Genomic DNA, 23,526 nt, shown 5'->3' with positions numbered 1-23,526 from the left:
ACTCCCAGTGTGACAGGGGCTGCACAGGAAGACTCAGGGGCAGAAGGGGACAGATGGGCAGGCTGGCACTGGTCCAGAGCACTGCCTGCAGCCCAAGACCAGGGCTGGGGGACACTCGCTACCTGGCCTGGCTTGGCATCCTCACACACAGCAGCTTCATAGGGGGTGGCGAGCTCAGGTGGATTGTCATTGACGTCCAGGATACGGATACGGAGAGAGGCCCTGGACACCTGGGAGTGATTATCTGAAACAGAAAGAGAAGCAGAGCTTCAGGACAAAGTGCCAACTGCTGCTATCAGGGAGCAAACCCCCTCATCCCCATCTGTCCAAAGGCCATTGTGGCTGCTGCCAGCTCCAAGGGGCACACAGCACTGCACCACTGCCTGCCTGTGGCACAGACTGTCTACAGGACAGCAGCACCTGCAGAGCATGGTTCAGCCTCACCACACCCTGTAAAAGAAGCCCAATCATTGGGCTGTGTGCCAAGGACTCCTGAAACACCACCTGATCTACCCCTGGAAAACTGAAGCAGCCCAAAGCTAATGCCAGCCATAAGGGTCAGCCATCCACCGGTGCGGATCTGTTCTGCAGCAAAACAGCACCAAGATAGGACAGAAAACTTGGATGTGAAATCACCCCCTGACCTGGATCCTGATCCATAGGTGCTCGAGACTGGCAGCAACATCTGAGGGCTGAGAAACAGAGCTGGGGATATGAAACAGATGTGATGAACGAAGGGCACAGGTTGGTGGTGATATCTGTCCCTCCACCTCTGCTGTGCCCAGGTGACCCAGGATCAAATGTGCCCCATTGAGGCATGAGGCTCTTGCCCAGGGTTTTTATTGCCATCAGCAGCTTAAACACAGCACCGTCCACCAGCTGGCATGAGGGGGTCACACAGTAAGATTGAGGGCAGCCCTCTCACCCTGGCTCTCACCAGCCCAGCTTCCCACAGGCAGTGGTCCTGGGGGCCCCTCCTCCCTTGGGGTTCCCTCTGCTCGTGGGATAGGGCAGCATTTACACTTCCACTCACTGCAGCGTCACTGAGCTGCACACACACTGCTGAGGGACACTGAGCCCGTGCCATAGGATTATAAATCACTCTGGAGGGCCTGATGTTTGCTGAAGCACCTCATATATCTCCAGAAATGAGAACTCTCTCTTACTCCATCTCCTTTGTTTTACCCAGAGGCTGCACCTGTGACAGAACTAATGCTTCTCTCCACGCTCAGGCAGGAGTTCTGCTGCCTGTTTGTCTATAACATTAATACTGGCCCCAACAGATCAGATGGGGGAGGACCCAGGGGAGAGGAGATTTAGCGCTGCTCCATAATTAGCCAAGAATCTAAGCCCCCTCCCCAGAGCTGCCTTCACCCGGTTCTCACGTTATCACTCCCTCTCACCCAGACCAGCTGCTCTGGTGATTAGATAGTTGTTTTTGGGGGAGGGAGGCAGAAGTCGTGACTAAAAGCCTGGAACTATGTGTTATTTTAAAAGGCATATTGGTGCAGTGAAATAAACTGCAACTGCTTGCAGGAAGAGAGAAAGCGGGAGGCAGCGGGGTGAGAAGGGAGCCCGGGGAGGCGGCGGGGTGCGCGCTTGATGCCCACAAAGGAGCGGAAAGAAAAAGGGTTCAATTCCTGCTAGAAGGAGGATGACAGCATTTCATCACCCCCTCCTCAGCCCACAGGAAGATGGATAACCATCCCCGCTGCTCAGCTCTGGAGCAAGCTGGGACTGCTAAGAGAAAGACAAGGAAAGGCAGAAAGAGAGGAGAGGAAGTAGAGCCTGCAGGGAGGAAGAACCCAGGACCCCAGTGCTTCCCCTTCTTAACTATAACCCAGAGGAGGAGTTCCTCTCTTAGTGCCCCACGGTGTGGGAGCCAGCTGTGAGCAGGAGCCAACCCCAGTGCTGCTGAACCCTCCCCAGGGACCTGTTGGGATCATGCGTGCCAGGTCTGGACATCCAGGTGACCCTGAGCAAAGCAGCTTCTCTTCGAGACCACCTCCCACAGCCCCCTGAGGAGGGACATGATCAGCGTGTTCAGAGCCGGGCAGAAGCACGGGGCCGTGCTCTCCCCCAGCTCCAGCCGCGGCTGCCGGGAGCGCTTGGAGCCATGCACGCGAGCGGGGTCACGCACCGGCCTCGGCACAGAGCTGGGGACCCGCACCGACCCCCTCCCGAGCCAGGCCTCACGTCCTGCATCCCTGGGCACAGCTCAGAGACAGTGACCTTTCTAAATGCACCCTGTCACACAAAAGCTCTCCTCTTGCCCCTTCAAAAACTGCTGAAGCCTGAGGCTCATGCTCACTCCTGCCTCAGTGACAGGGTCAAAATTTGACGTGTCCAGGAACATCAAGGTTAGAAAGGCAACTGCTGCACTCTTGTCTACCTTTCCAGTGAGGCACACATCAGCTTCTTTTTATTTTGGCTGTACAATGTATATTTGAAGGCTTCTCAATACTTTATCAACTTCCCTCTTCCTCTGAGCCAGTACCTGGATCTACCAGTGGAAAAAATGAAAAACGGTTGGATGTATTTGAAAAAAGTTATCTTCAAAATATCTGAAATATATTTTCTGTAACAGTGCCATAAACTGATATTATGATGGTCAGAAGTGCGATTAAGATTGTTGGAGCACATCTGCGATGAAAGGCACAAAGCACTTAACTAACACAGGATTGACATCTGCGAGGTCAGAAACTCTGGCCTGTGCTTTCTCTACCTGCGGGCACACACCCAAAATTCCCCAGCACAGGAGCAAAGACTCAGCAGGCAGATCCCAGAGCCAGAAGGAAATGCAGAGAGAGTGGATGAGGCTGTGGTGTGGGTGCTGCAGGCACCTGCCCTCTCAGGGCTCTGTGAGCAGCACCTGGCTCGTGGTTGGGGTGAGGGCAGCACGTGCTGGCTGAGGGCAACAGGAAGGGAAAAAAGCCATCTTCCATTGCAGCGTCTCTCCTCGGTATTCCAGCTCAGCTGACTGACATGCAAATTAGTTTAATTATTTCTTCTTCTAAAATAAATTATATTTTGCAGTGGCTGCAATATGTTGTGTCAGGCAAAATTACATTCAATATTTTTAAACTAATTGATGTCAGCCTTGAGAAAACCTGATTGACAGCAGAGAGAAAGCTAGGCTGCTACCTAAACGCTTTCCTAAATTAAAATTAAACATGCCGTTTTTCTGCATTTCCTTCAGGAGTTGGAAGGCTATTAATCTGAAAAGACTGAGGAAAGAGACATGGAAAATACACAGAACAAGAGGGAGATGCTGGAAGCACAGCCATGCAGTATGGGAGCTCCAGGCTGGTGACTGGCAGCTGCCTTTGCCAACATGGGAGGAATTATTTCAGAGCCACTGGAGCTGCCGTGTGTGGGGGACGGAGCTCTGCCCAGTGCTTCCACACTGCTGCATCTGTGGCTGCCTCAACACAGCCACCAGTGTGGCTCAGGGCATGCCAGCCAGACACCCCTGCCCAGGTGCCACGTGGCAGAACAGGCAGGGCTGGGACAGGACTGGCAGGGATGGGACAGGCAGGGACAGGATTCTGGAGCATGAGATGGTCACAGTCCTGCTGCACGGTGACACTCAGGCCAAGAGTCAAATGCTCCAGGGGAATCTTTATCCACATCCCAGAGTATTTCCTTATTTAATTAATCATGTAAGTAAGTAATCTGAACGGGATGATATTCTCCTCTTAAATATTCAGATGCAAAACACCAGCTTGCCCTCTCCCTGAGTCGCAGACAGCTGAGTGCTCACAGGACTGACACCGAGCAGCCCTTGGCAACTGCTCAGCAATGCTGTAGCTCTGCAGCAGCAGCTTCCAGGGATGGGAAGGGACTGACAGTGCTCGGTCACCCCTGCTGTGGCAGGAAAGGAGGGGATTTGTGGTTTCTGTTGTGCCAGGAACCAGCCTTTACTCCTCCAGACCCTCAGACAATCTCACAATAAAGCACTTTGCATATTTATACCCAAACCTCTCCTGTGGAGCTCCAAATCCAGCACATGCCATTTGCCCTCCTCCCCACACACCCAAAAGTGCTCAGCAGCTTCTCTGGGTCTGAGGAGAGCCCAGGAGACCATGGGCTGCCATATGCAGCTGGAGCACCTGGAGCAGCCCAGCTCAGGGACACTGCTGGGCACAGCATCCAACCCGCTCTTCTGTGTCAAGACCAAATTGGTACAATACTGAATTCAAAATTTTTACATTAGTGAGGAAGTCAGAAGAGGCAGGAGTGGAATTTATTCCTCACTATCTCAGCAAATTGGGAGAACAAAATGCAGAACAGAAGACTGGGATGTGCCACTCTGCTCTCCAGTCCTGATGCCACAGCTCTGGGGCACAGGGTGGGTTTGTAGCTGTTGGTGCAGCTCCTGCCTGCAAACCAGAGTGCTGTGCCAAGGACAGAGCAGGGGCATGCCAGGGGTATGACTCGTCTGACAGGTGGCTGTATCAGAGGCTGGAGCTGAAAACGTGGCTCCCAGCTGAGGGGAAGCAAAGTGGAAGCAGCAGTTAAGCCAAGTAACATATAAATGGCTCTCACCTCTCCCGAGTCCTGCCCAAACTCAGCAGCATGAGAGTCATTAAATTGCATCCAAACACAATGCTCTGATTAAAGCCAGTCTCCAGCAGGAAGATTTATCATCTCAATTACCAGCAGTGGACACAGCAGTCAAGGCCTCATCATTTTACATGAGCAAAGAGGAAAACAGGAAGAGAATCACTAATATTAGCCCAAGGAAGGTAAACAGCTTGCGAGGGAGATGAAGATTTATCTGTGGGAATGCTTGGCCTGGTCCCAGGCTAGATTAGCTGAACAGCCCCCATGCTTCCTGCTGGCTGCCACGCTGCGAGGCCAAACACTCTGCTAGTCCCTGGCCAGCCAAGGCAGCTCCTGCTGGGGGTGCCTGGCTGGGGTGGCAGAGCTGTCCCTTGCTCCTCATGCCAGCAGTGAGAAGCCCAGACAGCTCATGGGCACAGCTGGGCACCTTCTGCAGCTTTTCTTACTGCTGTCAGGGGCAAAAACACTCTGATACCCGCGGGTGGGACACACCCTGGACACGGTCTGTGCTGCAGCAGCAGCGGGTGCCAGACAGGGCTCTGCAGGGTGGGGGCACAGCTCGTGCTTGGAGCTGCTCGAGCCCCACAGGCTGTCTGTGGGAACAAGTGCTGCCAGTGGGGCTGGCTGTCCTTCAGTGGTCAAATCCTGCCCAGGACAGCCCCGCCAGCAGACTAGGAGGGCAGCTCGAGGAGGCCACAGGGACGCAACATCTTGTTGGGCCAAGTGACTGGTGCCATGGGAATCAAGAGGGCCCTGGCACCATGGGAATACAGTGGGTACAGTTTCCCACCAGTCCCAATGAGCTGAGGCACCAGGCACAATCCTGGGCAGCAGGACTCCCACTTCTTGGGTTTGTTCCATTCCTCCTGCCAAGTTTGCATCTCACTGAGGAAAGAGAATATATGACCACTTGCCTCTGATGGAGTTGGTGATGTCCAACCCTGTGGCATCCAGCTGCACCCCACATGCCCATGGTGAGCACCACAGAGCCCTGCCAGCACCCCTGGCCCAGACACTTGTGTGCCAGGAACTGCACTGCTGGATGTGCTGATGCCAGCGTGAAGGCTCCCAGCTGCCCTGCATTCCACGCTCCCACTGCCATGGCTGATCCCACTGCGCCAGGCACATCCCAACAGCTGCTGCACAGCCCCGCTCTGAAACCCCTCCATCACTCAGAAGGCTGTACCTTTACAACTGCCCTTTCTGCCAGAGGATTCAGACATAAATTGTACTTTAAATTCAATATCAGTCATTAATATTTCATGATTACAAAACGTTAAGGATAATGTCACTGGGAAGAATGTCTGGGCAGTTAAAACGGATGAGTCAGAGCTCACCATGGGAGAAGTCAGAGCACTGAAGAGTCTCCCTAGCTTTTGAAGCGATCCAGCCTGACAGGCTTCCCTGCCAGAGGGGAGCTGCAGCATTTACTGACTTGTTCTAAAATCCTAGCTATAGCGTGTAAATATTGTCCTTCTGATTCTTGTCACCTCACGTTTCCTGTGGATGCTGAGTTGTGCTGCAATGCCACCATCCCCTCCTCCCTGCAGAGCCTCCCCATGGAGCCCCCAGTATGGGCCACAGCTCAGCAATGGGCTGCCCTCCCTGTGATGTGATCAGGCAGGGCTCACAACAGTGCCACAGCCAGACAGTGCAAGGGTCACTCCCGTCATCCAGCACAGAGCGAGACTGGGATGCACCACGGAGCCAGAGATATCCCCTCAAGGCAGTGGGGGTCTGGCCAGGGCCACTGACCTCTCCTCTCCTGAGCCATGGGGCCTATACCCTTGCCTGGCCAGAGTGGGTGGCAGGATCTGACCTCTGGGACCCAAGTTAGGCCTTGACCTGGCTCCTTGAACATGAACAGCAGCTTCAACGCTCAAGAATGAGCAAAGAAACACTCACAGCAAAGCCCGGGGAAGACTCCTGCCCACAGACAGACAGGCCTTGGCACATGTCAGCAGGGGTAAGGAGGTGCTCTGCAGCCACAGCAGCTCCCTGGTACCCACTTGCAGGGCAGAGGCAGAGCACAGCAGGGCCCATGCTACCCTGGTGACTTGCACATCCAAAATATGGAAAATTCTGAAGAATATGGCAATGCCTTTCTGTTTCCCAGCATCGTGCCTAGGACATTCTGCTTCCACAGTCCCTTCCCCCTGCTGCAGTGCCAGGACCTCCCATCCATTCCTTCTGTGCCAAGCCTGCACCTCCCTAAGCACACAGAAGGCATCCAGAGCTACAAACCCAGGTGCAGGTACAATCTGTGAGTCCCAAACACTGAGAGCTCTGGCAGAAGTGAGTGCTGACAGTCCCCCAGTGCCACAGGGCTCCAGCTGACAGGACATCCACGCAGGGCCCATGACTGATCTGGGGAAGGCAGGTGATGTGAGCAGAGCCCCCCGGGAGCCCCCGGTGCTGCTCAGCAGGTGTGAGTGCAGGCAGTGAGCTGCGCAGGGATGACTGGCAGAGACGGTGCAGAGATAACACAAATTTGATTAGTGTTCATCAAATATACTATTCGACCATGCTCCCTTATTAATGCTCGACTCAGGAAGAGTATTTTTAGGTTGTCTAGGGAGATGTCAGACTCAGTGCTGCTGCATTTATTTTTCTTTTTTACTTCAGTGTTGATTAACACTTGTGTCTTGGCCACCCCCTGCGATAACAGCACCCATATTCCTCCTCCTGCCCCACTCCAGTTCTGCACATTCCTCCATCTCACCTGCTTCCATCGCCAGGACAGTGATGTTGTGCCACCCCGCTGTCTCCCGGTCCAGGACCTTTCCTGTCACAATAGCACCTGTTTTGGCATCGATGTCAAAGATCCTCTCAGCATCTGTGCTGCGGTCGATGGCGTACCTGTGACCAGGCAAAAGGGGGAAAACCATGAGCAGCTGGATGTGCCAAGCCCACCCTTACCACCAGCTCCAGGAGTACTGGAATCTAACACCACAGGCCCTGGATCACTGCTCTCCTTGTCCTGTGCTGCAGCATGGTACAGGAAGGCCTGGTTTCTACCAGGCTGCAAGCCCAGAGCCTTCCACTAAAATTAAAGTGTGGCTTTTGGTGCATAAAGTGAAACTGTGCACAGACTTTGGATGAGGGGAAGCTTATGCTCTGGATAGAGAGTGCAATACAGAAATCGTGGGCTGTAACTTCACTTGTGACTCTGGGAAGCTTCAGTGCTGTAGGTTCAGGAAAAGCATGAACCAAGCTGAAGGTGGGCACCCCTGCTCGAGGAGCCCATCTCACCTACTACCCTCTCTCCTGCTCCTGCCTCTGCATCCACCCAAGTGAGAGACCCAGAGGGCAGCACGCAGTAGGCTGTAAGCCAGATGTGCAGACACCTCAATTGCTATAGCTGGCACAAAGCACAGGATCTGGACTGAACCTGAGCAACTGGTGCAGCAATCCTGGCAGCAGAGCAGTGGGCAGCAGCCAGCATCCCCCATCAACACAGCACATCATGCCAGCAGCCCCAAGATTTGCCCTATTTTGAACTTCCCAGTAACACAAGGAATAGGCTGATGAGCTCCTCCAGCTCAGACTGTGTCCAGCTGCTCAGCAGAGACCCATCACAGGCAGTTCTACTGTGCTCCTTCAGCTGCTCCAGTGCTGCCACAAACAGCCCCTCCTGAGGGTGGAACCCATGTACTCCCTGGACCACCTCCAGAGGACATGATTCCCACTTCTCCCCAAGGGCAACCCCACAGCTCATGAGGAGTCAGACACTAGGTTTAGTCCCGAGCCTTCACCAGGACACCACAAATCCATGTGGCATGTCCTGCATTTCCAACCATTACACATGGAATGAAGCAAGCCAACATTAAATCAGGGCACAATGAGATGTGAGCTCCTGGGGGAAAGGGCTGGAAGGAAAGTCTGATCCAGCTGAGGCCCTCGAGCACAGCCGTAGCACAAATAACACAAACCACCACTGCAATCAGAATTAGAAATCCAGAAGGCCTGCAAATCACAAACAATACAGCATAATGTTATTGTGTACAGCATCTTTCACACACACTGAATCCCAGAGTGCTTCACAGAATTAAATAATACAAGACAGCAAAGAGTACAAAGGATAAATTACCAAAAGGAGGGCTGTGAATAAATTAAAGCCTTCAGTCACATGTCCAACCACAGAAGGAAGATAAATGTAGGGACAAAGCACACTGGAAAGCGGGGGAGCTAGGACTGAGAGGCCACATTGGACAGGAGCAGAGCAGGACAGGCTCCAGGCTAGCAGGAGGTTCAGGACAGGGGAAGTGCTCCACGTGCTGCAGAGCAGTTTTCCAGCTGTGGGTCCATCATCCCCATAGCTCACAGCTAAGGAACATCAGCTCACCTTCTCCATGCAAGGATGACCATAGATGGCCCTGTGCTGTTCTGCCCCATGCCCTGGGACAGCACCAGCTGCCTCTGGCAGGGGCCCTGTCCATCCACACAGCTCCATCGCTGATGGAGGCACACACAAAGGCATTCCCATACTGTTTAACATGTCATACAGTACCAGATTACATTCTCTAGCTCTCTCCCTTTCACAGATGGGGAGATGAGAGAGTAAATACAACAGCACTTACTTGTAGCCAAACAAAAACATTCAAAAGTCGCTATCTAAATTGCACTTGCACCCAGCCACCATCTAGCACCTATGTAGCTGACTTCCTCCTCCCCCCTTGCATCTAGAGGAGATGGACATCTCTCACACAAAGCCAGGTACAAGCTCATGTGTCTCAAAACCAACTACTAGAGACTGCCTGCATTTTCTGCTCCAACTCCCAGCTGGCAGCAGAGGTTTTACAGGAACACTGCCAACTCCAAAAGGGACAGCGACACTGTCTCGGCATGTCCTGCAGCCTCTCATCCACTCTCTGTTCCCCCACTGCAAAGGAAAAGGGGAGGTCTGGCCACTCTGAATTGTACAAATCAGTCTGATGCTCTGCTGGAAAGAGGAACAGAAACTGGGATGACAACACCTAATACCTTTCCAATAGCACAACTGATTTTACATAACTGCTTCCATTGTTCTCCCATATGACCCGACCTCGAACACATCCTGCATTCCACTCCACTTTTTCATACTGTTAAGTTCAAGATGGTACTTCACTCTCCCCACAGCTTCTCTGCCTTTCGAATAAGCACATGCCTGTTTTGATCACACTTCTGTCATTGCTGAATAAACAGAGACATCTGCAAAAAAATATCCACACAGAAAAACCCAGTTAGTGATGGGAGACACCCCCAAGCCTGGATACATCTGACAGGGCTGCCTGCCCAACCAGAGGACAGGAGGATGGCAGGGAGTGTTCAGTGCAATGCCACTGGGAACCTGTTCTTATGCTTCTCATTGCTTTGCTGCTGAGGTTGTCTTCTGTCCCTTTTGAATGGTCTGCTACAGACATGCTGCCTGTACCCCATGGCCAGGCACAAACCAAACCACAACTCTGATGCCTTTGTCACGCCTGCTACAGTGAACTGTCATCTTCTCCCTGCCACAGGGAAGGAGACAGAGCTCAGCACACTGCCTTGGCCACATCAGCAGGGGCTGACCCTGCTGCCACTCACTGTGACTGTGGAGGTGGCCAATACAGGTGGGTCTGCAGCTCTCTGGAGATATCAAAGGCCATGGAGGCTCTGGAGCACCAGGCTGGCATGGGAGCTGGGGACTGGGGGGGGGGGTACAGGGATGTCCACCCATCCCCCAAAGCCACAGCCATAACCTGCTCAGAGCTGCAACAACAGACTTCACCTTCCAACAGCTTCCATCTCATCCCATGCTGGAGCAAGCAGCGCTTTGCTGTGCTCACTCACATCATATTATGCAATACAACCTTCACCACCAGTTTCTCCACTTCTACTCCAGCTTCATATTCACCCATCCCACTGAAGTCAAACGGTGCTTCTCACCTGGGAAGAGGCAGCATTTAATCCCTCATCCTCCAGGTACTCAGGGACAGGACCTATGCTCATCTCTCCTGCAGCTGGCTGGTGCTCTGTATCTGGAACCGCAGTCCCCAGCTCTGATTGGGATGCGGACCTTGTACTCCATTTCCCTCTCTTCCTGCTGGCACTGCCTGTTGGTTTGGATGTTACAAGTGACTGTTTAATTTCGACAGCTTTCTCAATGCTCATCTTTCCCATGAATGCATTTCTCAAGCAGTTTGTTTCACTTCTCCCTCGAACACAACAAGAAGAACATTTTATGCCATGTGTTTTGTTAATAGCGAGCTTTTCAAACACTGTATGAAAAGCTTTTTGTTGTGTTTGTTTTTTCCTCCTCTCCCTTTTGTATTGAAGCAGGTTGTAGTTCTTGCTGTGCTGTTGGAGTCTACAAAATGCCCATGTCCAACACGTGTCTCCGGATTTGGTGAATGCCAAACAAGAATATCTCTAAGAACCTTAAATCCCAAGCAACATCTTCCCAGTGCTGATAAAGCCTGGAACGCACACAATCAGAGCACAGGCTCCTACTGCAGAGAGAGAAACAAAAGCCTCCCAATACAAACAGCCTCACACACACAGACAGTCTATCACTGTATTACTTCATACAATGGCTCAGCTGAGAAAAACTGCACTATGCCCAGAAAACACACAGCTAAAGCCAAAAAGCCAACTGGAAACTAAATTTTTTTCTGAAAAGGAACAGTTCCAGCCTTTGATAGGCAAAAAAAGCCAAGGATGGAATAAAATACAAAGAACCAGACCTTTAGGAGGGCATTTCCCACACTGGTACCACAGAAGGTTTTGTGCCCACAGAGGGTTCATACAGCCCTTGCCCATGCTGAGCTCAGCACGGCTCCCTGCTCACACATTGGTGTCACTGGGAGGGTGTCCTTCTCTGAGAGGTGGGGTGATCTCCAGGCACCTCCTCGCACCCAAGCAAGCAGCTGCCAGGAGCTCTGCAGCCAATATGCAGCTGGAGTGAGGCAGCGAGGAGGTGCCTCAGGGATACCCCTTCAGTCCTCATGTCTTTGTAACAGGTCACTTCGACCCAGTCCAGATTGTGGGAAGGGATTTGTTCTCAAACCAAGTCACTGCATCCTGTGGGACACGTGGATCACCAAGACGCAGGGGGAACATCAGGCTGGAATGTGCCTCTGGCAGTTGCTTTGGGCGAAGCAAGAGTCACACAGCCTTGTTCGTGCTGGCCCGGGGCTGAAAACAAAAAGCCAAGGGCACCTCCCTTCCCATTTGGCTAAAAATACCTCTCAAACCTTGTTACTGGCAGCCTGGTGTCAGCAGGACCTGGAAACCCTGACAGAGCTGATTTCTGCTCTGCTGTCTCTGGCAATCCTTGTTCTTTCCTGCCTGAAGGGGAGAGTGCATCTCAACATGACAGGAAGTTGTGGCTCCCCTATATACAGGCAGAGGCAACACACAGACCCGAGTCCAGGAGAGCAGCCACTGTAGAAGCACAGCCGTGCCTCTGCTCCCACCTCTGGCAGGTGAGGAGCAGGAAATTAAAGGGATCCACTGAACTGCAGCAACTTGAAAAGGTTCATACCAACTTCAAGGCGATGAGGATCAAATGCTGGTCATGCCGTCAGGACCAGGTACTCTCTCATGTATCAGAGGTGAAGTACAAGTGCTGGCTTCTTGTGACTGCACTTCCGAGCAGAACACTTGAAACGAAAGGTGACTTACTGCCGTCTCCTGCTGATGGGTTAGTGTCACATCCTGGTGCTGCAGGGTGCTGGCATTAATATCTGTGCACTGCTTTGAAGCTGTGAACGGCTGCCTACGCAGCAAAGTATTTTATTAAATTACCTGGCTAGCCAGAGGACAGGGAACCAGGAGAGATCCAACTGTACCTTCCTCCCGAGCTGGTGCTGCATCAGCATGACCAACATCAACCTGCAGCTCCACTTGGTATGTGTTAAAATGGCTGTGAAGGCTCATCCTGCGGCACTGCCACTGCTCGTGACAGCAAGGACTGCCAGCACAGAGGGAGTAAAGGGATGGACCAAGTCCCGCAGGGGAGCATGGGGGACACAGGATGAGCTACCTGCCCGGGGATAGCTGGAGGCAGGACACGTATTTGAATGCATCAAGCCTGACAAGGGAAAACACATGGCAATTCCCAAGCTGCAGCAGATGCCTGGGAGTCCTGTTGGCTGGGTCCTTGTGTCTGAGCACGAGGCACTGCCTTGCCAGCACTGAGCTCACTGGAGGAGAGACTCCCAAAGCGAAGTTTGGGCTCTCACCATCTTGCTCCTGCCCAGTACTTGAATCCGCTTCTCTCTGGTCCAAGTCTCCACCACCTTCTGCATAGCATAAAGAGCCTCTCTCCACTGATTTCTTTTGGTCTGTCTGCAAACAATGCAGCAAGCTCCACAGGGAAGCAACACAAAGAACAAGAAAAAACAAGAATAAGAACAGTTCTGTCCCCAAGGTCCCTTTTCTACAATTACAGATCAGAAAATAAAATCTATATTCTGCAGCACTGCTAGAAACAGTCAAGTGAAAAAGCACGTGCATACACACAGATATGCGGACACACCACTCTCCTGAAGGGTGTGAGCTGACAGCCACATGCTCAGGGGCAGCAAAGAAAGAAATCAGACACGTAGCCTGACTGGAGAGGGAGTGGAGAGTCACAGGACAAGGTAAGCAGAGGTATGTTGAGAACACATTCAGCACTCAGCACCCACTAGTGTAAGTGGTGCAGCACTCATATACACAGTTCCTGGCGCACCAAGGCTGATTTCATTCACATTCCCCCCAAAGTCAACTTTGAGCATCCAGCTTTGTGACACAGTACTCTCTGCTAGCTGCCAGGCATCTGTAGATGGCAGCTTTCCATCTGTAAATGCATTTCTGAGCTTTCTAACCATCTCAGTCTTTGTTTCCATGAGGATCAGGAGAGCCCCCTCACCCCACCATGAAACAGTGGGTCTCCCGTGGCTGCACAGCACTGAGCTCAGTGTCCCAAACAGGCACTGGGGCATCAACTGAATGCAACCAAGTGCTGTAACTGAGCCCTCCCTAGCCTGTCCCCCTCCACCCCACGTCCCTATCCCTGTCCTTCCTAGTCTATTGCTGCGGGGCTGACTCCCTGCAGAGCTCTCAGTCCAAAGCCAATGCTGCTCCCTGGAAGTGAGCAGCTCCATGGATGCCTGCAGCCCCGCCGGCACCTGGCACCAGAACACACATTTCAAGGAAATTTTCCACACGTTGAGGATGTTTTCTGAACACCAGATTTCCAACCCAACTGCTCGTGACTCAGGCCAGTTGGCAGGGCCAGAAGGCTGCTTTGTGCCTTAGGTAATAACAATTTAACAAGGTAACAATCTCTTTAGCCACAAATTAAATGGAAATGGGAAATGTCCTGTGCAGATAAGCTGCTGCCTGGATTATGTCCCCTGCCCAAATACAAACTCCTCTGATCTTTGATCCTATGCACACATGCACGCACACACAGCCAGGTTGTGGCTCTGCACCTCCCAAGCCTCACCTCATCTATCACCCTTCACCACTGTCCTCCTGCCTCTCCTGGTGCCTGGCCTGTGTCAGGTACCACTGCAGATAGCTCACTGTCAGCAGCGAGGACACGCAAGCATCACCCAGCCACCTTCCCTGACACTCCCTTGCACTCACAAACCCATCACCTGTCAGTGACGTATCTGTCGCCTGCGAGACGGCTGCGCTTGCTCGTGCACAGGCTGCCACTCACCTGCCAGCTGCCTGTCCCACGAGACACTCACACACTTGGCCACACATGCAGCACTTGCCACTTTTACCTGCACTCTCCTACCTCCTTTGTCCCAGCCACGGCCACAAGCCCTCCCAGACCACATGTCCCTTGCAGGTGACCCCATGCCCACGCCTGGAAGGGGGATGATGTGAGGTTTGGACGCTGCTTTACCGGACAGGGTGGTTCGCTGTGTCTGGGTCCAGGGCAGTGACCACCCCCACGACAGATCCAACATGTGCATCCTCCTGCACCTCCATCAGGTTGGAGGGGGGCCGGAACTCGGGGGGCTCATCGACGTCCAGCACTGAGACCCGCACGATGGTCTGGTCCCGAAAGGTGCCCAGGTCCACGAACCGCGGGTCCACGAACTTGTTGAGGGCCTCCACCACGACAGTGTGCACTTTTTTTGACTCATAGTCAAGAGGCTGGGACAAGGAAAGAGGGTAAGCCACAGCCAGTCCAAGGATTCCCTCTGCTGCCCCTTCCTTCACCAGAGACATCAGGGCAGTACTAAAGCCACTAAAACTACCTGCTGCCAAGCAGTGCCTCTGTAGCAGCCTGGGGGCTTCTGCTTTGCTCTTCTGCCAGCAACACCCACACTGAGGGGGCAGGAGGAAGCATCCAGCCCACTCCCCTCAGGGCCCCTAACAGGGTGCCCAGGCTGTGAGCAACCAGGATTCACTGGGAAGACATCACAGTGTGTGCTGCACATGAGTGAGTTTTGATCATTAATCACCCCACTCTTATTTCTACAGGGGAGGCAAGCTGCATACAGTGGCCTTGAAGAACAATCATTCTTTCCTGCCTGTACCAAATATTTGCTTGATTGTTTTTGCCACCAAAAGCAGATACAGTTTAAGTGCTGCTGGTCAGGTACAGGAATTAGATGAGCATTTTTCTCCCCTAGCAGGTGCTGTCAACAATAGCTGTAAGCACTTCTCTCTGCAGTCCTATGCATGGTGTCTCCTCTGCACAGCTCGCTGCTTCACTGCCACCCCCAAGCCACCCTGGGGGACTCCAGCAGGCACTCTGCTGCTCCTTTTCAGCCTTTCCTCCCAGACAGCCCTGCATCTTGCCATCCAGGCAGAGCAGAGACAGGTCTCTCCCTGCATCAGCAGGCACAAAAATGCAACTGCTACTGCTAGAGCAGCGCTCAGAGCATTTTCTTCAACTCAGATTCAACAGCAGCAGTCCCCAAAGGAAAGGGTCCTCCTAAGGACCTGTGCCCTCCCTACTCAACCAACTCTTCTCACCTTCTGTACCGTGATGACAGCCTCTTGGGTATTGCTGTCCGTGGTGACTTTGAACATCTCCACCCCTTCCTCATCCTTCACTTGATATGTCATGTCCGTGTTCTCCCCGACGTCAGAGTCCTCTGCCTTCACCCTCCCGATGGCAGTGCCCACGGGGGCCGTTTCGACAATGCTGAACTGGTACATCTCTGGAGGAGAAATGGGTACCAGGGTCACTGCTTCTGCCTTTGAACTGCCCCCAGCCTTCACAGACCTACCTGAGGCACCTTTGGGCTGTGAGAGTTGCTCAAACCCCACCGTGTCTACAGTCCAGAATGGCCCAAGAGGAGAAGTAAATACACCAGCCAAAAACAAGGGTTGAGGGAAGGTAATTGGGGAGCACTGACATTCCAGGTGCTGTGTGAAGTAAGGGCTGATTTCTCTGCATGGACACTGCAATCAGTGCTGATTCCTTGCAAAGATTCCTTTACAATTTCTGATTTCTAGGAGATGCAGCCTAAGAGCCGAGCCTCCTCCAGCTGCAGCCCCTTCCCTGGGAGCTGCCAGGCCCCACAGTTGGAGTGTGCTGCAGAACCCACTCCATGCAGCAGGATCACCCTGCACCTTGTCTGGAGAAGGTCCCAGATCAGACACCAGCACCAGCCACAGGCCATTAGCAGCAAGTTGAGAAACAGAGCTGTGCTGTGACAAGGCTGCTGCCCCTGAGCCATGTCACTGTTCTGGAACTGGGGCAAGGGTGTGCCAAGCTCTCACATAGCAGCCAGGAGGTGCCAGGCCAGCAGCCAAGTCCCTGCCCCAGCTCCCAAGGGACAGCAGCATGGTGGGTCTTGCTGGCTTCCAGCTGCTTGGAGAGGGCTCAGGAAAGGGCCAGCTCTGCTCTCCCACCATGCAAGTCATGGTTGCTTCCAGGACCTGCACTGGAGCAGGGATCTGGCACCCACTGTGCTGCCAGGCAGGAACACATTCTGACCCAGGCCAGGAGCTGGGCATGCCACGGTCCTTTGGTATTATCACCCTGCCAGTAGCTGGAGTGGCCAGGCTGGCTCAGCCTGCAGGTTCCACCCCACCACCCACAGGGAACCAGGACATGCTCCAGTGCCCACCCCCATCGCCAGCGGGACTTACTCTGAGGGAAGCGTGGTGGGTTGTCGTTGACATCAGTGACTACGATGGTGACTGTGGTGGATCCAGACAGGCCGCCCAGCTGTCCTGCCATGTCTGTTGCACGGATCACCACCTCGTAGCGGTCCTGTGTCTCACGGTCCAGGTCTGCCACGGCTGTCCGGATCACACCTGGAAACCAGCAGGACAGCTGAGCACAGGCAGGTCCCAGAGCCACAGAGAGGGTGAGGCTGCAAGGGGCCACAAGAGATTACTTTGGACAAGATCCAGACCTAAACAAGATCAGCTGGATCTCCCTCTTCACATGGTGCAGATGCTCCAGTATTTCACCAGCCTTCATGGCCCTTCCCTGGACTCACTCTGGTATGCCCACAGAATCATATTTGGCAGTCAGACACAGCACTTGCATCTCACCAGTGCACAGTAGAAGGGACTGTCACCTCCCTTGACTGCTGGGGACACTCTCCCCAGCCACAGCCCTGGTGCTGCTGGCTGCCTCTGCCACAGGAACACACTGCTGGCCACAAACAGCATCTGCTGAACCCCTTTGCAAGAGGTCACATAAGCAAAAGCCAATTAAGGGAAGAGAAGGGCACTGGGGAGAAGAACAAGCCCAGGGGGTTGTCAGCCAGCCAGAAACATCCCAAAAATCCTCCTGAAGCCCAGGAAATGGCCACAGGCCCAACCTGCTCCCAGCAAGTCTCCTCATAAAGCATGAAAGAGTTCCAACTGCTGCTTCTCCCGTGGGCTACTGGCAGCTCCCACTGGTTTAAACCCTGGCACAGAGGAGGTTTGTGCTTCTCCCCAGGGTGACCGGGAGCTGGGTGAAAGATCTGTTGGGGTCAGAGGATTGATGGGGGCAGGAGTCACAGGAGGGAGAGGACTCATCCTCACCCCCACCCAAATGCGGGGGCTGTGCGGGGGCCAGCCTCAAGGTCTGCTCTGTAAAAACCCAGTCTGAGTCACAAAACCCCTCTGGCACAGATCTGCAACAGCCCACTTATCCTGATCTGCTGAGCAGGAGCCAGGCTTGCTGCAGCACCCCTTACAGAACAGGGCTGTCCCCAGCCCAGGCTCCATCTCCAGGTGCTGTGGCCCAGGCACACCTGGGGGAGACCTTCGTGATCTGGAGAAAGGGAGGAGGGGCAGCACATTTCTAAAAGTCTGTCTGCACAAAACCCCTCATTTTCAAATGTCCTTCTAAGTTAAGAGACCAGAGATGCTGAAACACATGCTCTGTGTCAGAGAATGCACTGGAGCTTAACAAAATGAATGGTATGGTAGTACTTCTTACAAAAGTAAGTCTCTTAAAAACAGTGTTTACAGGTCTCCAGTATTCATCTGGGATTGGGGAAATGACTAGGACTAAAATATAAAGGAATGTAAAACAGAAAACAAAGAGCAGTAAAAGCCTGAAACCTCTGCGAATGGCAGAAATTACCACTCACCCACGACTGTTTCATTTAAATGGAAACGAAGTAGAGAAGAAACATTTTGAGGATGAAAAAAAGAAAGAAACGACTCTGCCCTGACGTGGCACCAGGGTCACGAAGGAATGAGTGCTTACATGGATACAAGGTCATTAGCGCCACATTCCAGTCCCTCTGTTCAAGCAGCACCCCTTAACAGACAGGAATCAGCTTAAAACCCCCTCCAGCTCAGTTTTTTAACATTCCCACAGATTAGGACATTGTTTTATGTTTTCGTAAATCCTCTTTCTTCCAGGGTTTTCTGTTTAACTATCAGCTTTACCTCCTCCTACTGTGAACTGCAAATTCATCTCGGCTTTGTTTCACCAGTAATCCTGCCTGGTGCTAGGGACAATACTGGAGGAGGCTGCTGGAATGGGTCTCCAGTGAGGGGCCTGACCCAGAAGGAACAGGAAGCTCCTTTCTTGCTGAGTAAACAGTAGAGAATCATCCAGTAGTCTGAGCACCTTGCAATCCATTTGCTGATGTGCAGCACATCGAGCAGTGGTAGAGCATCGAAGCTCCAAGTCACCAAGAGCACAGCAGAGGGGAGAGCTGAGTTCCAGCAGGCTGCAAGGAGCCAAGATATGGCTACAGGGATAGATCCCAAGGCTTCTGCACTCCACAGCCAGCAAGAATCCAGTTTCCCTGTTCACTTGCCCAGTGTGGCCTCATGCACCTCCAGACAAGGGCTCACACCATGGAGGTCAGAGGCAGTCAGAAATGCCACCGAGCTGGCAGGATTAAATTGCCCTTTGCATGACATTACATGTGCATCAGGAGCTGGCAACACTGTTCAGGAGACAGTTATCACTCCTTCCTTTCTGAAACTAGCAATTATTCCAATGATTAGCATTGCCAGGATTTATTATAAAGACATAACCACCATTTCAGATCCTCGCCATTCTCCAGATCTCATGGATAGGCACCATTATCACCCAGTTTCCCCTTGTTCCTCTGTCACTTCAAGTTCTGTAATTACCCCGACTCCCCTGCCTTCAGCCCCATGGATAAGGGAGCAGGTGTTTATCCCGTGACGGGGCCCAGGGTCTTCTCTGATCCCCTCATTCATCCTGGCTCTGCTCAGAGGAAGCCATTTGGCAAGGAGTCCCACTCCACCTCACACAGAGAGGCAGAGGGGACACAGGAAAGGGAGGCAAGAACATGCCTCTGGGCACCCATCCCAGCCAGGATGGCACCCTCCCACCTGGGCAGCCGGACCAGCCCTGCACAAACACCCAGGGCTCAGGGACCAGCCCCAGCTGCTCGTGCTGACAGGCCTCTCCTGCCACTCCACTGTGAATACAAAACCGTTATTTCTGGGCAAGCACTATCTCACTGAAATTTAAGCAATTCTGTTAATTAACGGGGTCTGAAGCATTTTATAATGAAAATGATTCATGTCAGCACAATAGTGATGAATTGGGATGAGAGGGAAAAAGCTCATGCATTCACCAAGGCTGTAATGACTTAACTGAGCTGCTCGTAATGATATAGTTCATAATATGCCATGCAAGATGGGAGGAAAGTGCTCAGGCACTTCCCAGAACACCTCCAAGGTCACTCGTCCCAACGGGGAGCAAGTCCAGGCCATTTAGCACATACAGAATAGGGCAAATGTCCCCAGCCAGCCCCTGTTCTTCCAGCAGCACAAGGCAGACAAAATCTCTGCCTGTGGCTGGGGTGGAGACTGATCAGAAACTCCCTCTCATGGTGTTGTGCATCTAGTCCATCCTGGAAAACTGGGGATCTGCTGCAGACAAACTGCTCTGTGCCCCAAACCTCCGGGAGCCCCAGGAAGATTGCCACTGGGACACTATTCCCAAATTGCATGGGCCACACCAGCCCAAGAGTCAGGCTGGTTTTGTCTTCTAGGCTGAGGTACTGCTCACCATTTGCTAATAGCCATGGCAAATCAAGGTCTCCACACAAGCTATGTGCACATGTGGCACGATGGGCACTGCCTTAAACACCCACCAGCAGCAAACCTGCATGGTCCCATCTTCCAGAGCCAAGATAGTCTTTGCTCCCAAAACCTGACCCCCTGGGACTCTGCAAAGAAGCTGCAAGGGATGGTGACAGACCTTCCTCGGGGCTGTACACAGAGCACAGAAAAGTTATTGCTACCATCTCCCAAGATTCACCTTCTTTCCAGCTGGAAAAACTGACAAATTTTGTCTTTCACAGACACTGCTAACAAAGTAAGAACAACCTCGAGCTCAGACTTGTCTCCCCCATTCTTGTCAGTATCTGTTATAGCTGAATAATGTGGACACATGGTGGCATACCCTCTGGTACAAGGCACATGTGGCTTTCCAGCATGATCCAGATTAATCAGTATAATTACCAGGCAAGGGGACACTTACAGCATCACATAAATGCCACTGAATCTGCTCCAACTGCAGACTCTTTTTGGGCGATAAAAACAAAGCAGGATGAAGCACTCAGCAGGTAACTGCCTTCCAGGAATCCCATCATTATGGGCTTTGCTCTGCTCTCAGGTACTTCTAGGTCAGACGTCCACATCCTCGGAGACTGTTCAAGGCACCTTCCAGCTGAGGGCAGGAGGAGCAATAAGGCAGAAAGTCATGGAGTAACAAACAGGGAGCTATCCTAAGGAGGTTCCTGGTCCATCTACAGCTCAAAGCAGGCAGTCTTCAAAGGCAGATGAGATTACCCTGGGCCATAAACAATCACATTTTTAGTATCTCCAGGGATGGAAATGCCATCATCATGGTGACAAGCCTTGTCTTCCTGCCATTTGGGTCTTTTTACTGTGCAAGCCTGAGAAGAGTCTGTGTCTGTCTTCTCTATCCCTCTCCTATTCAGCTGGATGAAACAGATTAATTCCTGCCAACAGCCTGGTCAGTTAGATCAAACCCATCTCTGCCTCAGGCCAGGAGTGGCAAGGCACCTGCCAAACAGACTGCAGATTCCTCACCTGTGCCCTCACCTGCCTGCAGGGACATAGAAATACCAATATATCTGCCAAGACACGAGTGCTACTGGAAGCACACATCCTGGAAGAGGTCAGCCCTTGCAAGAAGAAGTCTTAGCCCCAAGACCCAGCACTTCAGTCACCCTCCAGTCTCCCATCCTGTCCTTCAGCTCAGTGCAATTTGGGAGGCAGAAGCTAAAGGTGGTCTGAGTGAGGTACGAGGCACAAGGGTCAGGGGGTTCATGGAGCACCTAACAAGGGCTTGCTCCAGGCTGGAATCAGCCTTGCCCATGCCAGTGCAGAGACAGCACACTCACCCTTCCTTTGCCCCTTCTTTTTAGCAGCTAAGTCCCTCATCATTTAACATTAATTCCCTTGGCACATTAGTAGATACACTCTAATTTCCTCAAGATGACCGAACATACAACTTGGTCCCAAATCAGCTGAAGTTCCTGCATCAGTCTGAAAAAAGAGCTGTTAACATTCAACCTCGCTAATAAGAGGAATCCCCTTAAATAAACGTGGCTTCTCTGCAGACTCCTGTGCCTCACACTCAGACTCCCTTGTGCCTGTGCACAGCTCTGGTAGATAAGGTACAGGGATGGGGCACAGATCTGCACAACCCTCTGGGCACACAGGACCACACACATACTGATACATCTGTGCTTCCAGGCACCAAGGAGCATTTTTAACAAACTGGCAAGAGCAGCAGAGAAATGTGTTCTGCCCCCCACCACCACATCACACAGATCAACAGCTCATCAGCCCAGCTCAGTGTGCAGCAGGCTCCCAGACACAGCTCCTCTCTCAGTCCAGCTTCACTGCCCCAGGACCAGGGCTGTGGTCTGTCTCCGAACACAGCAAGGCTGGAAGGTAGGGATGAAATAACTAAGGACTGAACCCAAATAACCATCAGCTTCATCCCAGCAGGCCAGTATCTCCATTCTTGTTCTCCCTGGCATAAAAACCTCTAAGCCCTCACCAGCTCAATCTTTGAATCAGGACACAGACTCTAAAACTCAGGAGCTGGTTTAAGTCATCATAAATGCCAGACTGCATTTCAAATACCCTCTGAGTCCTTCTGCCTTTTTCCTGCATTCAGCAGAGTGACAGATTTGAAGAACAACCTCTTCTTTACGGTAAAAAGTCAGGTTCCCATGCACTCCCCCAAACTGACAAGCTGGCTTTTAAGGAAAACACCAAGCATCACGAAACCTGCAGTGTTACATGCTGTGGTTGCTCTGTAGCACTCGATATCCCTGCAAAGGGATGAACAAGACTGCTGGAAACAGGGGCACCAGGTTGTGGGGTGTTGGGGCATTTTTAGGTTCCCCCCCAAGGAAGGCTGTGTGCAAGGGATCACAGGGAGCAGTGAGTCTCCAGCCACGCTGCCCAGGGATAAGAAAGGGCACTGCAAAGGACATGGGAACAGACATGAGCAGGCAGGCACAGCTGCCTGCCAAAAGAGAGATTTGCCCCTATAAAGGTGAATAATCTGCAGTGGTACAGAGAATGCAGGGTGATATAAAGCAGCATGAAAACACAGCCCTGGGATTTAAATGCACAGATTTCTCCTCTCACGTAAATGCACTCAGAGTGCCCACACTCAGGTGCCTGTCTCTGTATCTGAAAAGTATAATCTTGAAAGATCTTGGTGAGGATAAGATTCCTGGAACTGGAACAGGAGCTGTCACTAAACCTCCCACCCTATGTCACTCTGGGCAGAGCTGGGCTCATGGCCCAGCAGTGGTGAGGGGGGCTCTGCTGTCAGATTAGTGCTCTCACCCAGAGCCAACACCCACCACAGCAGCAGAAGCAGCAGGGTAGAGCTGTGTGCTGGTCGCTGTGAGAGCACAGCCTCCTCAGCAGACCAGGGCAGCCACAGCACAGGCACTGCAGCTCACCTGCTGCAAGGAGCAAGGACTGGCTGCACCCCTTCTGAGTGAGGAAGGCAGCACAAAGCAGAAAAAGCTTAATGCCTGCAGGCTCTTGCAACAAGCCACGGGGATATTCTTATAGTTGGCAAGAAAACCTTGGCTCCAAAGCTTGTGCATACAAAGCTCCCCACTCACACCAAAAAAGCCAGCCTAGACCTTCAGCATGCACAGGTGAAGTTCTTGAACCTGATTTGGGGTACACAACACAAGTTTCAGTCTGTGAAACTGTCTTGGGGTGACCTTATGATGTATATCCCATATTTCTGCCCTACGCCCAGAAATTAATTCTTGTGGCTTTCTATGCCTCTAAACTGAGCCTGAGAGGGGGAAGGAAAAACTGAGCAAAACTTTTTCAAAGCAGTTTGCAGTTTGTTCAAGGTCACACACAGATAGTGACTTTTTTTTCCCAGCTGCAGCAGGGGAGCAAGGAAGCACCTGGCTTGCTGCTCCCGGGTCAGCTTTTGGCCAGTTGTTCAGATTCTTTTTCTCCAGAGAGAGACTGAGAGCTGAACTTTTTTTTCTTCCCTGGAATTTCGGATTTTCTCCC

At 52.3% G+C, this 23,526-nt stretch overlaps 1 protein-coding gene across 6 annotated transcripts in view; it reads right to left on the bottom strand.

The window, feature by feature from the left end:
• CDH22 (cadherin 22) overlaps positions 1–23,526 on the bottom strand; it is a 76,578-nt gene that overhangs the window by 11,928 nt on the left and 41,124 nt on the right. For all 6 annotated transcript variants that reach the window (XM_069033979.1, XM_069033977.1, XM_069033978.1 and 3 more), the window contains 5 exons: positions 16,639–16,806; positions 15,514–15,701; positions 14,432–14,685; positions 7,289–7,425; positions 123–244 (listed from right to left, as the gene is read on the bottom strand). In XM_069033979.1, the coding sequence (XP_068890080.1) occupies positions 123–244; positions 7,289–7,425; positions 14,432–14,685; positions 15,514–15,701; positions 16,639–16,806 (869 nt within the window). The remainder of the gene's footprint in view (positions 1–122; positions 245–7,288; positions 7,426–14,431; positions 14,686–15,513; positions 15,702–16,638; positions 16,807–23,526) is intronic.

This window comes from Aphelocoma coerulescens, chromosome 20 (assembly GCF_041296385.1).
Source record: "Aphelocoma coerulescens isolate FSJ_1873_10779 chromosome 20, UR_Acoe_1.0, whole genome shotgun sequence".
Taxonomy (NCBI): domain Eukaryota; kingdom Metazoa; phylum Chordata; class Aves; order Passeriformes; family Corvidae; genus Aphelocoma; species Aphelocoma coerulescens.
Note: the sequence above shows the minus strand (reverse complement) of the source record. Positions and strands in the feature narration are given on the sequence as shown.